General features: G+C 45.9%; 1 protein-coding gene across 1 annotated transcript in view; it reads left to right on the top strand.

The window, feature by feature from the left end:
* SNRPE (small nuclear ribonucleoprotein polypeptide E) overlaps window positions 1-15758 on the top strand; it is a 143265-nt gene extending 127507 nt beyond the window's left edge. Inside the window, exon 5 of the mRNA XM_082247136.1 lies at window positions 15685-15758. Within this exon, the coding sequence (XP_082103262.1) occupies window positions 15685-15740 (56 nt within the window). The 3' untranslated portion in view covers window positions 15741-15758. The remainder of the gene's footprint in view (window positions 1-15684) is intronic.
* Window positions 15759-16438: the final 680 nt, after the last annotated feature.

The raw sequence follows: 16438 nt of genomic DNA, 5'->3' as shown, positions 1-16438 counted from the left end.
TCTGGCGGATGCCACAAACGCGCTGGTTGCCCCATGGGGGCAGTATCAGCTGCTTTCCTCCAAGTTGCTGCCAAAACTACTTCGCAGGATAGAGGCGGAAGGCATTCCAGTCATTCTTGGGGCTCCGGACTGCCCTCGTCGGGCCTTGTACGCCGACTTGGTCAGGCTGGTCGCGGATGCTCCTTGGCGACTCCTTCTCAGGGAGGATCTGCTGTCTCAGGGGCCCATCTTCCATCCTGCTTTACGGTCGCTGGCATTGACGGCTTGGCTGTTGAGAGCCAGGTGCTGAAGGACAGGGGTTTGTCTGCTTCAGTTATTCCTACTCTGTTTAAAGCGAGGAAAGCGACTTCTAGAAAGATCTCATCGCACGTGGAAGTCTTATATCGCGTGGTGTGAGTCCCTCGGGGTTCCTCCACGCTCTTACTCGGTGGCTCGGATCTTGGCCTTCCTGAAACGGGGGGTTGAGCAGAAGCTGGCCTTGAGCACTATCAAGGGTCAGGTTTCAGCCTTGGCGATTTTCTTCCAGAGGCCACTGGCCACTCATTCCCTGGTGCGGAATTTCATCCAGGGGGTGTGGAACCTGGTTCCTCCGGTGCGCTCGCCCTTGCCGCCCTGGGACCTTAATTTGGTGTTGTCGGTTCTCCAGAAACCTCCCTTTGAAAATATTAGGGAGATTCCCTTGCTTACCTTATCCCAGAAGGTGGCATTTTTGGTGGCTATCACTTCTGCGCGCAGGGTGACGGAACTGGCTGCGTTGTCCTGTCGTTCCCCCTATCTGGTGGTTCATAGGGATTAGGTGGTTCTTCGTCCGAATCTATCCTTCCTTCCTAAGGTGGTTTCCGGGTTTTCACTTGAATGAGGATATTGTATTGCCTTCCCTGTGTCCTAAGCCCAGTCATCCTCGGGAGTTTGCATTGCACTCCTTGGATGTGGTTCGGGCAATCAGGGTGTACTTGGCTACTATTGACTCCTTTCGTAAGTCTGATTCGCTTTTTGTGATCACGGATGGCCCTAGAAAGGGGTTGCCTGTGTCTGCCGCGACTATCTCCAGATGGATCAGGCAGATGGTGGTACAGGCTTATTCTATTAAGGGTCGGGTTCCTCCGTTCCCTGTTGAGGCGCACTTTACTCGGGCTCTTAGTGCTTCCTGGGCTTTCCGCCATCAGGCGTCGGTGCTTCACGTTTGCAAGGCGGCTACCTGATCGTCTGTTCATACCTTTGCTAAATTTTCATCTTCTTGTTTCGATGAGTCATCTGTTCTTCTGGTTGGCTCTGTTTTGGCCTCCTGGATTGGGTTTTTTCTGTTATCCCACCCCTCCTTTATGGCACTGCTTTGGGGCGTCCCTACGGAAATCAAGAGATGGAATCTCTCTTAAGCTCATTGACAGACGCAGTACCCGCCCCTCTATTTTGAGTTGGGTTGGTTTGATTTCTCTGACACTGCTTTGTTACATAACTGACATCCTATAGCAGGGAGAGGGTATACCCCCTGGGACTGCCCATAGGTGTAGCCAGAACTTTTTTTCTGCCTAGTGTCCTACTCCTTTAGGGGGCAGTAATACCCTACGGATATCAAGAGATGGAATCTGCGTCTATCAATGAGCTTAAGAGCAGGATTTTACGGTAAGTCAAAAATCCATTTTTTTTTCCTGAATCCATGCTGATTAGTAATGAAAATGGTATTAGTAGTAAAGTCTTGTATGTGGTCCCTTAACATCCCCTCCAAAATCTTGCAGACTACTGATGTTAGGCTGACCGACCTATAGTTACCTGGGATATATCTCGGCCCTCTTTGAAATATTGGTACCACGTTGGCTTTTTTCCAATCAGCTGGCACCATACCCGTCTGTAGACTATCCTTAAAGATCAGGAATAATGGTCTGGCAATCACCTGCCTGAGCTCTTTAAGAACCCTTGGGTGCAAGCCATCCGGTCACGGTGATTTATTTATGTTAAGTTCCTCTAGTTTGGTTCCAAGTTTATCTTCTGTTTGCCATGGCGGTACTTTCTGAGGTATATTATTTAGTTTGGGCTTACAAGCTAGGTTAGTGTAGCCCCCCGATTCTTTTGTGAAGACTGAAGAGAAGAAATTATTTAACACTACCTACCGCCTTTTCCCTGTCCTCTGTGGCCAAATCTCCCTTGTCTTTTATGGGACCAATGTGTTCTGGCCTCGCTTTTACTCTTTATATACTTAAAGAATTTTTGGGGGTTCTTTTTAATCTCTCCCGCTATATGACTCTTTGTAATGCCTGAATGTTGCCAATGACCCCTCAGTCTTGTATTTTTTGAAGGCCTTTTCTTTAGCATTAATATGCATTTTTAAGTTGGAGTTTAGCCACCCAGGGTTTAGTTTTGCTCTTTTAAATGTATTTCCCTTTGGAATGCACTGGTCAATCCCTTTGTTTAGTATGCTCTTGAAGCACTCCCATTTTTTCCTCCGTGTTCTTTGTTCCAATGGTTCTATCCCATTTGATGTTTTCTAGCAGAGAGCGCAGTTTTGGGAAATTGGCTCTTTTGAAATTCAGTGTCCTTATATTACCCTTATGTTTCCTATTACTATAATTAATACTGAAATGAATTGACCTATGGTCACTGTTTCCTAAGTTGCCCCGTATTTCTATATCCGTAAGCAGGTCTGTATTGTTGGTAATCAGTAGGTCAAGTACCGCATTTTTTCTTGTCGGTGCATTCACCATCTGACCCATGAAATTGTCCTGCAAAACATTTAGGAACTGCCGAGCCTTGGCTGAGTGTGTGATTCCTTCTGCCCAGTCTATATCTGGATAATTAAAGTCCCCCATTATAATGACATTTCCCATCCTTGCTGCCAATCCTCCTTCCTCTGGTTGGGGGGCCTATAGCATACGCCCAATATTACCTTCCCCACAGTGCCTTCCATTTCAAGTTCTACCCATAGGGATTCTGCCTTGTCCATAGCTCCATTATTATCATCCCTCATATTTACCTGTACACTGTTCATAATATACAGACATACCCCTCCCCCTTTACCTTCTCTATCTCTGCGATAAAGGGAATACCTCTGAATGGTCGCCATCTAATCATGAGTTGTCGAACCAAGTTTCTGTTATACCCACAAAATCTAAGTCCTCAAACATCAGCAGCTCCAGCTCTCCCATCTTGTTGGCCAGGCTTCTGGCATTGGTATACAAACCTTGTAATTTTGGCCGTTTACATATATTCTCATTTGATGTTTTTAGGCTGCGCTTGTGATTCTTCCCCATACCCACCCTGGGTTTAGGAGCTCAGAATACCCTACCGCTAATGTCCCCATTCGTGCCCTCTAAATCTTGCTTTCCACTGGCTAATTCTACATCTTTACCCTCCCCCCCCCCCCCATCACCTAGTTTAAAAGCCCCTCTAACTTTTCGGCTCACCCATCTTCTCACCCAGTAGGGCTGCACCCTCCCCATTTAGGTGCAATCCGTACCTACCATAGAGCTGGTGGCCGACTGAGAAGTCTGCCCGGTTCTCCAGGAACCCAAAACCCTCCTTACTACACCAGATCCTCAGCCACTTGTTAACTTCCATAATCTCCCGCTGCCTCTCTGTTGTGGCTCGAGGTACAGGTAGTATTTCTGAAAATACTACCTTGGAGGTCCTACTCCTCAACTTAGCACCTAAGTCACTGAAATCATGTAGGTCTCTCCATCTTCCTCTACATATGTCATTGGTACCCACGTGTACCATGACAGCTGGGTCTTCCCCAGCCCCACCCAATAATCTGTCCACCCGATCCGCGTTGTGCCGAACCCGAGCGCCCGGTAAACAACAGACTGTTCGGCGCCCACGGTCTTTGTGACGGATTGCACTGTCTGTCCTTCTAATAATTGAGTCCCCTACCACCAGCACCTGTCTTTCCTTTCCCTTTCTCCCAGCCTCACTGGAGGAGTTCTTCCCCTGGCAGCTAAGGGCGTCGCTCTGTTCCAGCAATGCTGGTCCCTAACTGGTTTCCCCATCATCACGCAATGGGGCGTATCTATTGGGGTGCTCCAGCCCAGGACCGGCCTCCTTGCCTTGTCCCCTTCTACCCCTCCTGTCACCCCTCTACTCTGCTCTGATGCCTGCACCTCCATTACTCTGTCCACCCCTGTGCAAGCCCCTGCCTGCACCTGACTGGTACGATTCCAGCTCTCCCTCGGTATGGACATTTGGCTCAGTGTTGCCAGCTGCTTCCCTAGATTCTGGACCTGAGCTTCAGGGAATGCTATGTGCTTACATTTTTGCGCATTTGTACTCGCCCTCGATTGCATACATATCACAAGATGTACACCGAGTAGCATCTCCACACCCGCCGGGCATTGTACCTACTTATCTAATCGGGATTCAGTAATTTGAGTATCCTGTGTGGCTGTTTCCTGGCTTCCTAACTCTACCTTCTCACCCTCTGGCACTCCGCTACACTCACTTGACTCGCGGTCGCACAACGCTCGGTCGCACCACCCGGTCAGTTGCACAACGCTCGGTCGCACCACCCGGTCAGTTGCACAACGCTCGGTCGCACCACCCGGTCAGTCGCACAACACTCGGTCGCACCGCCCGGTCGCACAGCACTCACGGTCACACAGCACTCACGGTCGCAATAGGTACTCACAGACACTCGGGTACTACTCTACACCCTCAGTCAGTGTTCAATCTCAGTCACCAGTCTTACATACCTAGTGTGTGTCCCTTTAAGCCTGTCACTTGCAGTTCCTGACGGCGATTCCTCCCTCAGTCGGTCAGTCTTCCTCTCTGCACCCGCCTCCCGCGGTCACTTCCCGGTCAGCCTTTGTTCTGCTAGTCTCCTTTTCTCAGATCGCCTTTCAGGACAGCACCTGGAGAGAGCGCAGCTCCACCCAATCCACAGGAAACACTGCAAATAAAAACTCCTCCTCTTCCACCATGCCTCAGTCATTTGTGTTTCCTCCGCCATGGTGGAAGCATTGCAGGAGCTATGTGGAAGGGCTGCACTCTCTCCAGGGGGAGAGAAGGATTTGTTGCCCAGTTTTTGTTTGCTGTTTCAGCATGGAGACCATCCCAGCTCCCCTCCCTGGAGTGTCAAAGGGGGTATGCTCCGGAGCCTCTCACCTCGTTCGCTCAGGGGAGCTGAAACCCATCGGAGGATCCGGTCCGGGCGTCAGAGGTCCGCGCTTCGGCCGGTCGGCGGGCGGGGAGCCGCTTTTGGCATTCGAATCTCCCGCACTTTCGGACTCTGATCCCGGGGACGCGCGGCGTCACTTCCGGTGGACGGGACTTCCGGTGGGGGCGTGGCGGCGTTTGCTCCAACCGCAATACACGCAGGGGTCAGAGGCAGGTCACGAGGTCGGCGCTTCCGCTTCCGGTCCACAGAGGAGGACGCGGGAAGCGGTATTTAAATGGAGAGATCTGCCAGCAAGCTGCGCTTTTCAACAACATGGAGGAAAAGTCTGCAGCGACGGTGGAAGCAGGCACCGCCAGCGCCGGCCAAGCTCAGGTAGGAGAGGTGCAGTGGTGCCTCTTTTTTCTTTACTGTGTGAGCTTTTATTGTGGGGTTTCTTCCTTCCTCCTTTGGAGCCTGCCCTGTAGACTGAGTAACTGTTCCCAGTCTAACAGGATATATATGCATCTGGGAGTCTTTTCTTCTGATCCTTTTTGGTGTGGGTCACGATTTTCTCCCTTGCAAGAAATCACTAGGTGGTGGTTTTCTTTTATTTGTGGTTATTGGGCTTTCATGGTGGCTTTTTCTTTACTAGGTTAAAGCCACAGTGAAGACAAGAGCCCCAGCATCAAGGAAATGCCCTTCATGCAAGAATCCACTCAGAGATTCCTGGGTGAAGCCACTTTGTAAAGCATGTATTGCTGACCTTGTGAAGGAAGAGTCTAGTCAGCAGAATAATGAATTCATATCTTCATTTAAAGAACTCACAGACACCCTGTCCTCAGTTCGTTCCCTGTTATCCAGGACGCCACAAGTTCTTTCAGATTCCCAACAAACGGGTGGTACATCTTCCCAGCCGTCTACTTCTAAGTCTGCAGTGTCAAGTGATTCAGAAGATGAGGGGGAGAGTGCTCTCTGTTCCATCAGGGATTCAGAGGAGGAAGAGAAGGAAGAGGTGGCTAGTTCTTCCAGATACAAATTATCCTTGGAAGAGGTTGATGAGTTGCTGAAAGCGATTTACACCACGTTGGAAATCGCAGAAGAAAAGGTGCAAGTTTCACTTCATGACAGAATGTACCAGGGCCTTGAACAGACAAAGCGCAGGGTTTTTCCTGTTCATAAAGTCCTTACTGAATCTATTGAAAAAGAGTGGAAGGACCCAGAGAGGGCCCCTTTTTTCTCTAAATCCCTAAGAAGGAGATTTCCGTTTGAAGAAGATACGGCGCACCTATGGAACAAAAAGCCCAGAGTGGATGCTGCTTTTTCTCAGGTGTCTCGCCGCACGGATTTGGCGTTCGAAGACATGGGTGTTCTGAAAGACACCATGGATAAGAGGGCAGATTCTCTCCTTAAAAAGGCTTGGGACTCCTCTACGTCTAGCCTTAAGCCGGCCATGGCCTCCACGGTGGTAGCCAGAAATCTTGAGTGCTGGCTCGAACAACTTAAAGGGCATGTGGAGGCTGGAACAGCAAGGAAAGATCTCCTGGATTCATTTCCGCTGCTCCTAAAGGCAGTAAAATATATGGCCGATGCTTCTGCTGAGTCTATCAAAATGTCTGCCAGGTCAGCAGCCCTTGTCAACTCTGCCAGGAGGGCGGTCTGGTTGAAAACCTGGACAGGTGATTCAGCTTCTAAGGTGAAACTCTGTGGTTTACCTTTTGCCGGTGACTTGCTTTTCGGACCTGAATTGGAAGCAATTCTTGACAGAACGGCGGATAAGAAGAAAGCCTTTCCATTAAAAAAGAAATCTCCTCCTAAGAAGAGATTTCGTTCTGTTCAACAAACCAACAGAGGTCGTGAACAAGATCAGAGATCAAGATGGACCTCCCATAAAGGCAAAGGGAAAGGTGGAGTCCTCTTTAGACCACCTGACCAGGCCAATAAAAGCAAGTGACAAGTCTTCCAGTGGGAGGAAGGCTGTTACGGTTCCTCCCACGTTGGGAAGACGTATCCGCAAGCCCCTTTGTGAAGAATATAGTGGCTCAAGGATACAAACTGGAGTTTTCGGAGACACCTCCAAGCAGATTCCATGTTACTCCCCTTCCAAGGGATCCGGAAGAGGCTTCCTCAATGATGTCTCTTTTACAAGAGCTGATTCAACAGGAAGTAATTATCCAAGTCCCCGAAGGGCAACAAGGCCGTGGGTTTTATTCTCAGATCTTTCTAGTGAAAAAACCCTCAGGCAAGTACTGAATGATCCTAAATTTGAAAATCCTAAACAGATCAATTCGGTACAAGCACTTCAGGATGGACACCATTTATTCAGTGACCAAACTGTTGTCCCCAAACTGTTTCATGGCATCCTTGGATCTGAGGGACGCTTACCTGCACATCCCAATAAATCAGGAGTGCCAGAAATTCCTAAGGCTGGCGGTCAATCTCGGGGAATCGGTCTGGCATCTGCAGTTCAGGGCCCTCCCCTTTGGCCTCTCATCTTCTCCAAGGGTGTTTACCAAGGTAATGGCGGATGCCCTAGAGCCATTAAGGCTGAGGGGTATTTCAATTGTCCCTTACCTGGACGATCTGCTAATTTTTGCAGAGTCCAAGAGCCAGGCGTTGGTACACCTTCAGGAGACTCAGGACCACCTAGAGAGTCTGGGGTGGCTCATGAATTTGGAGAAATCCAGTTTGATTCCATCTCAGCAGATAAAATTTCTGGGATACAGAATAGATTCGGTCCTCCAGAAGGTGTTTCTACCTCAAGAAAAGATCGAGAAGACTCAGAACGCAGTTGCTCGATTACAGACCAATCATCAGGTTACTGTCAGGTCGGCCATGGCAGCTTTGGGCTTACTCACAGCCGCTATCCCTGCAGTACAGTGGGCAAGACTGCATTCCCGTCTTCTCCAGAGAGACGTTCTGCAGAGTTGGTCATACCCGGAACATCTGGAGAAATCCATCAGAATCTCCACGAAAGCAAAGAGATCTCTGTGGTGGTGGAGGAATTCCAGAAATCTGGAAGAAGGTCTGCAATGGACTTTCCAGACGAACAAACGTCTGACGACGGATGCCAGTTCGTGGGGTTGGGGAGCCCACCTGGAAGGCCAGACGATGCAAGGGACATGGTCCAAAGCAGAGTCCAGGAAATCATCCAACTGGCGGGAGTTGAAAGCCATCCTTTTGGGTCTTTGGTCCTTTCAACAGACAGTCAGGGGCCATCATGTGCAAGTTCTGTCGGACAACATGACAGCAGTGGCCTATGTGTCAAAGCAAGGAGGCACAAGAAGCAGACAGCTATCAGATCTGGCAATACAGCTACTCTCCTGGGCGGAGAAAAATCTAGCCTCTCTGACAGCGGTGCATCTGAAGGGGTCACAAAACCTTCTAGCAGATCTGCTGAGCAGGAAAAAGGTGTTGGAATCAGAATGGAGTCTGAATCAAGAAGTATTCATGCAGATCGTGGAAGTCTGGGGTCTTCCCCAAATAGATTTGTTCGCTTGTCAACAGAACACCAAAGTCCAAAGATTCTTTTCCCTACACAGGGAGGATCAGGACTGGGGCTTGGATGCTCTAGCCCATCCATGGGGCTTCCGTTTGTCTTACGCGTTCCCTCCATTCCAACTGATTCCGTTGGTTCTCAAGAAGTTCAGGGAAGAAAAGACCAACTTGATTCTGATTACACCTTACTGGCCAAAGAGACCTTGGTTCGCCCTCCTGCTGAATCTTGCCTCAGAACCTCCCCTGGAAGCTTCCGTACAGGAGAGATCTTTTGACACAGGGGAACCTAGTGTACCCAGAACTGGACCGCTTACAACTGACAGCGTGGTTACTGAAGAAGACATCTTGAGAGCCAGAGGCCTGTCAGAAAAAGTTATCTCCACCCTTCTCTCCAGCAGGAAGAAGGTGACTAGGGATATTTACTTGAAAGTCTGGAGAAAATACAACTTTTGGTGTTCCAGCAAAAATTTTGAATTAAAAAATTTAATTTCAGTGCTTGAGTTCCTCCATGAGGGAATGGAGAAAGGACTAGCAGCAAGTACTTTAAAGACGCAAGTAGCGGCACTTTCAGTTTTTTTCGAAAAGACTTTGTCCCAAGAGACTCTAATCAATCGTTTTTTCAAGGCATTAGCCCGCAATAGGCCAATAGCCCTTAAAGTATTTCCCAAATGGGATTTGACCATTGTGTTACAAGGTCTAACTAAGTTTCCTTTTGAACCTTTAACCACTCTACTACCGCTCACAGTAATACTACTGCGGCAGAGTGGCTCGTTCCCGTCCAGTCACGTAGTATTAACGTGACTGGACTCCTCCCCTTCTGGGCGGCGCTTGCGCGCCGCCGGAGGCTCGCTCCCGCTGTTTTCATTCACAGCGGGAGTCGGGCCAGGGGAGGAGCAGCGGCGATCGCCGCTGCTCTTACCCGATCGTCGGGGATCGAGTCTGGAGATCCGCCCGCTGTGTGTAAACACAGCGGGCGGATCTCCATAGTGACAGGGAGTGACAGATCGGACTGTTCAGCATAGCTGGACATCCGATCTGTCCATGAATCACATAGTCACCTCCCCCCCTACACGTCAGTAAGCACCAGGCATACATTAACCCCTCCCTCTCCAATAAAATTAACCCCTTCCCTGCCAGTGTCATTTTTACAGTAACAGTGCATATATATAGCACTGATTACTGCAGTAATGTCACTGGTACCCCCAAAAGTGTCAAAAATGTCAGTCAGGGGTCCGGTCTGTCCGCCGCAATGTCGCAGTCCCGCAAAAAAAATCGCAGATCGCCGCCATTACGCGTTAAAAAAAAAAACACCAAAAATGACAGAAATCTTTCCCTTTGTTAGTAAACACAATAACTTTTGCGCAAACCAATCAAAATACGCTTATTGCGATTTTTTTTTACCAAACATATGTAGCATAAAACAAATTGGCCAAAAACTTTTAAAAAAATTGTTTTTTCCATCTTTTTTGGGGGGAATTTCATATAAAAAAATGTGAAAAATATTGTTGTTTTTTCAAAATAAACGCTCTTTTTTTGTTTATAGCGCAAAAAGTAAAAATCGCACAGGTGATCAAATACCACCAAAAGAAAGCTCTGTTTGTGGGAAAAAAAGGACGTAAATTTCGTTTGGGTACGGCGTCGCACGACCGCGCAATTGTCAGTTGAAGTCGCACAGCGCCGAATCGCAAAAAGTGGCCTGGACGGAAGACAGCAAAATCCTCCGGTTGTAAAGTGGTTAAAAGAGGCTTCCCTGAAGAATTTAGTTTTGAAAACTATCTTTTTGATAGCAATTACCTCGGCCAGGAGGATCAGTGAGATCCAGGCCCTCTCAATTTCAGACCCTTTTTTTGACAATTTTTGCAGATCGAGTAGTCCTAAGAACGGACCCAGCCTTTCTTCCAAAGATTGCTTCATCTTTTCATAGATCACAAGAAATTGTCTTACCAACTTTCTCCTCAACTCCTAGTAATACTCGGGAAGAATCCTTTCATACCTTGGATGTGAGGAGATGCTTACTTCAGTTCCTCCTGGTAACTAAGGAATTTAGAAAGACAAATGCATTATTTGTCATCTTCTCAGGGTCCCGTATAGGAGAAAAAGCATCAAAGAGCACTTTAGGCAAATGGCTCAGATGGGCAATTGAACAGGCTTATGTAGCTCAAGGAGAAGAACCTCCAGAAGGCATCTTGGCGCATTCTACAAGGTCTGTGGCAACCTCATGGGCTGAAAGGGCCGGTGCTTCGCCTGATCAAATCTGCAAGGCAGCTACCTGGTCCAGCTATTCAACCTTTATTAGACATTACAGGTTGGACTTGTTGTCAGCTCAGGATCAAGCCTTCGGCAGAAAAGTTCTGCAGGCAGTGGTCCCACCCTAAGTGTAAGTTACTCGCTTATCCTCTCCAGGTGCTGTCCTGAAAGGCGATCTGAGAAAACCTTAGTTACTTACCGGTGACTGTATTTCTAAGAGCCTTTCAGGACAGCAGCAGCTACCCCCCCCTTGGTTTTGTTTATAATATATTTTGTAAATGTTTAACCTGTGGTAGTTTATGTTTTCCAGCATGTCGGAGGCTACTCTATGACTGAGGCATGGTGGAAGAGGAGGAGTTTTTATTTGCAGTGTTTCCTGTGGATTGGGTGGAGCTGCGCTCTCTCCAGGTGCTATCCTGAAAGGCTCTTTGAAATACCGTCACCGGTAAGTAACTAAGGTTTTCTCCCTCTCTGTCTGGGGGGGGGGGGTGTTACTGCGCCGCCCATAATAAGGGAGGGGGGGGGGTTACCGACCCGCTATCCGTCCACCCGCTTTTTCTTCTGGGGGGGGGTTCTAGCACCGCTCACCGCCGCTGTACTGGGGGGGGGTTTACTCACGCGGTCGGTCACACACCCGCTCCTCTCACTCGCACGCAGCCACTGATCCCGCGCTCTGCTCTGCTCCTCTACTCCCCAGCACCACCTGCCGGTCACTCTGAGGAACACCTCTGTCCAAAGTTTTACTTGCTGCCTCCTAAAAAGAAATAAGGTTTTGTTTGACAACTTTTCATAAATCCATGCTGTCTGTTGCTTTAAAAATTTTTTCCATTTTAATTAACTCTCCAGTATCTTCCGGACTATAAAAGTTAAACAAGTCTATAGTTAATTGGTAATGACTTTGATCCCTTTTTAAATATAGGCACCACATTGGCTACATTGTTTTTACTAGTAATGGTGGCTATCAGTGATTTTTAGCGGACTGTGACATTGCAGGGGACAAATCTGACACTGACCCTTGTGACCAGCGACACCAATGCAGTGATCAGTGCTAAAAAAAAAAAGCATTGTTGTATAAATGACACTGGCAGGGAAGGGGGTTAACACCAGGGGTGATCAATGGGTTAGTTGTGCTAGGGAGTGCTTTCTAACTGTGGGCAGTGGATGCTCTAGAGGAAAAGGGGTGTTTCAGCCTAGCTGAAACACAAGATCTCTCTACTCCCTTACAGAACAGCGGTCTGCCTTGTTTACTTTGGCAGACCGCTGTTCTGTCATTCCGCTGACCTGTTGATTGGCTCCCACTGTGTACAATCGCAGCGGCGCTCACAACAGGGCGTGCACAAAATCACGTACAGGTACGTGATTTTGCGCAGTCGGACTGCCCTGCGGCAGTATATATATATGCAGCGGGCGGTCAACTTTTTATGATTTTAACACATTGTACATGGTACACGTTTTTACATGGATCTTATGATGACTAATGTATTCTTTTAGTAGTGAATAGTTTGTTTTTTAGTATGTGTATATGATGGATCAAATATTGTGATGGGATTGTGTCCACCGGTTGATGCAAGAGGTCATCCTGCCCGGAGAGCAGGGTGGCAACACCTACACCTAAGGACTTTTTCTTATCATTCTGCTATACAAGAGGGGTGCTAGCAGTAGCCTTCTTGGCTCTGAGGAAGAGGTTAGAAAATGAAGATCCAACAGGCTGACACGTGTCGAGGACTTATCACATGAGTTGATAGATTATGTATTGAACTATGCTGGATTTTGTGATGAGCTTTTAACAATAGCCATTTTGTGAGTATAATACTTATCACGTTTTACTCTAATAAATATTCGGTTTTGGGATAATGCCCTAGGTCGGTGTGCCCTGTGTTTATTTTGTGTGGTTTGTGTTCCAGACTTCCCCAGTCTTCAAGGGCAGCAAGACCGTATTTATCCAAATAAAACCAGATTTCAAATGTAGCTTACTCATTTGTAGTGGGTACTTTCCCAAGCACAGGAGATATTGTGTTTGTGACTATTTATTTGCTTTTGCAAGCAAATGATGTACATGCTGGGTATAGCGCATTTCTCTCTGATAATCTGAGTAAAATGAGTCGTTCTAGACATTGTTCAGAAAGTGTACTTTGATTAAAAAGTTGATTTGGAGAGGGGAAAACCTATAAAGTGCAGAAACTGATTAGGCTGTTCAGCTAAAATTACCTTTAAAATGGGACCCAAAACCAGAAAGACATGGTAGAAAACAGGAAAACTACCAATAGCCAAAATGGTAAAGACTCAGCCATTGATCAGATCCGCTCCAGGGTGATCAGAGAAGGTCCAAAGCTACTTGTGAGTACGTACTGTAACCATTAGCTTGGCTTAACATAGGCGTCTATCAGCAAGAAGCCCCCACAAAGTCCCATTGTTAAAAAATTTTGTGCTGAAGAGGTTTCAATTTGTCAAAGAACACATGGCCTGGCATAAACAGAAATGGCGCAACATTTTTGTGGACCGAAAGCAAGATAGATTTTTTTTTTTTTTTTTTGTCTAGGGGCTGCAGGCGGGTTTTAGATGACCCCCAAACACAGAATTCAAACCACAGTACACGGTGTAGACAGTAAAGCATGGTGGTGCAAGCATGATTTGGGGAGGTTTCTCATACAATGGTGTTGGGCCTATTTATCGCATAGCAGGTATCATGAATCAGTTTGAGTACATCAAAATACTTGAAGAGGTATGCCTTATGCTGAAGAGAAAATGCCCTTGAAACGGGTTATTTCAACAGTAGGCAAGCAGCATCTTGTTTCCAGACCTACAAGATTAATGTTATAGAGTGGCTAGCGCAGTCCCTAGAACTTAAATTCAATAGAAAACGTGTGGGGTGAAATCAAAGTGCTTTTTCTAAAGCAAGAAATGCAGAGGAATTGTGGAATGTAATGTAATCTTCCTCATGGGATGGAATATCTGTTTACAGGTGCCAGAGGTTGGTTAACTCCATGCAACAAAGATGTGAAGCTGTTCCCAAACAGTGGTTGTACAACTAAATATTTAGTGATTCACAGGAAAGCTAAACCTTAAGCATTTACTGAATGAACTGAAAAAGGCTTGGAGTTTGTAGAGAAAAATGCAGACACTTCTATTTTTGGAAGAGCCAAATATTCCTTTTTCTAAACTATTTATAAAGTAATAAACTTGAAACCTTTTTTTTTTTTTTTTTTCTTTTGATTTGGAATACACTGTGCAGTGTTTCCAATGCATTTGCGTGTATGGAAATGAAAGCTATTATAAGGATTTTGAACTTCATTCATTTAAACACAGCTACTGTTTTTAACACAGGTGTATTGTCACTTTGCAGGAGAGATCACCCAATGGACCCCCCCCCCCCCCCCGGGTTATCTCCTGCAATGTTGCCTTTTTTGTGACAGTCGCATATGGCACAGGCTTTACCTCTAAGTTGGCATCGGCCTACATTATCCTATCTTCCTTGTGTTCTGCTTCCAAGTGTCCTAAGTAAATTAAATTCTATTACTTCTATGTAGTGACAGCAGTCTATCTGAAAGCCTGCCTCAGGTATTGCCAGATGGAGAACAGCTCATTGTAAAATTCTAAAAGATATGGTACCTCTATTTTGTGCTATCCCCACAAGATTGGTGGGGAGTTTCCTTTACATTCCACCATCGGGTGTCTTTTTCAGTGGCACTCTTTGGGTGTCTTCCACCCCCCCCCCCTTTTTTTTTTTTTTTTTTTTCCTGTTTTTTTTTAGCTTTATTAGCGCAGTTTTGTTTTCTTTGCTCACCCCTCTGATTCATTTTTTGGGAACATCCAAAGGTCTATCATTATAATTACTTTACTTTATCTTAGACCCCCTTACCTCTGTTCCTGCATTACTTCCTAAAACCTGAAGAACCATTCAAAGCTTTGCCAGTGTCGTCACATGACGATAGTAGGCTTTAACATCTCCTGTCTGTCCTGTACTCCAAAATGCAGAATTTACAGATGTTAATTTCCTTTTTTCAGGGTGTGGGAAGACTTATTTAATGTATTAAATGTTTTCTGTGTTTTGTAGCGTGAAATCCATTGTGTGGGCTTAATTTTTTTTTTCTTTTGTTATGGAAAGTAATGCGATTTGACCTTTAGCCCCTGTTCACATTGGAGTGACTCGTAATGCAATTTGACAGGTCGTATCCTATTGCCTGCAATGGCAATGGGTGGTTCAAATCGGTGTGACACCGACTTTGCATTACCACACTTCTTCTTTTTCTTCTCCTTCTCCTCCTCCTTTTTTTTTTTTTTGAGTTTGGGTGTGACTTAACCACAAACGCCGCAGTCAGCTGCTCCTGGGCATAAGTGACGTAGTACTACGTCGCTTGCTCAGGAGGCTGTAGGTGGCGAGCGCGCAAATTGGCCTTAAATTGTTAAAAATTTGATTAGAAAAAATGTGAAAAATATTTTTTCTTAATTCACGCTTTGTTTATAGCGCAAAAAATAAAAATTGCACAGGTGCTTAAATACCACCAAAAGAAAGCTCTGTTTACGGGGGAAAAATACATCAATTTTGTTTGGCTACAGCGTCGCACGACCGCGCAATTGTCTGTTAAGTCATGCAGTGCTGAATCGCAAAATAGGGCCTGGTCGTTGAGCAGCCAATTCCTCAGGTCCTTAAGTGGTTAAATAGACATCTGTGCATGAAGCTGCACAGAGGTCTTCAAAGTCGCACTGAGATATGGCTTTGAAATTGTGTGATTTCAATGTGAACAGGGGCTTATGAGTCAATTCAGCTCAAGTTTTAAGTATTTTACATAATGAAGTTTCAGATTTTTTTCAAACTATATCAAGTATTTATGCTTTATTTTTGTTTTTGTCTTTTATAGGTCGTATTATGTTGAAAGGAGACAACATTACCCTGTTACAAAGTGTTGTGAATTAACGGAATAAAGTATGCTTTCCTAGTTGTGTACTCCTTAACTAGATCTTCATAAATGTATATATAATGAAAAAAGAAATTGTCTTAAAAAAAAAAACAACCTTTTAGTTTCTCGTACAAACTTGTTTTTGATAAACATTTTCAAACTGTCACCTCGTACTGATATTTTTTTAGTGCTTTTTATTTTTTTAATACTACAACAGACAAACAAAACAATCATAAGGTATTTTTTTTTGTTACCCATGCAGTGGTGCAAAATTGCATGGATGGAACTGTACCATAAGTGAGGAACATCAAGAGTTCATACAGGAAAAGTCCTAACCAGAACTAGGATATAGAAAACAAGGCATGTATTGTCAATTGGGTGAAAAGCACAATCGGAGCTAAGGAAGACATATCACATGTATCCTAAACCACAGCTGCATCTGCCAACCACTTGGACCATTTTTTTTGTTTTTAATCATTTGGTTGGGCATCCACGATTAATAGAAGTATCCTTCTAAAGTGGTAGATTGTTTTTAAAATGAAATGGAAGGGGAAGGGCTATACATCCAATGTACATGAAGTGTGCTCAAGACCGAACGCTCATGTGTGCCACATCCCTGGTAACAATGTACAAAAGGTAGGGTTCCCCTGATTGGGACTTTAAAGGCACATTAAATTGTATGAAAAGTAAATATTTAGAAAAATAATTTTATTAT

This window comes from Pelophylax lessonae, assembly GCF_965119305.1.
Source record: "Pelophylax lessonae genome assembly, chromosome: 2".
Lineage (NCBI taxonomy): Eukaryota > Metazoa > Chordata > Amphibia > Anura > Ranidae > Pelophylax > Pelophylax lessonae.
The sequence above is the reverse complement of the archived record's forward strand: the minus strand, read 5'-3'. Positions and strand labels throughout refer to the sequence as shown.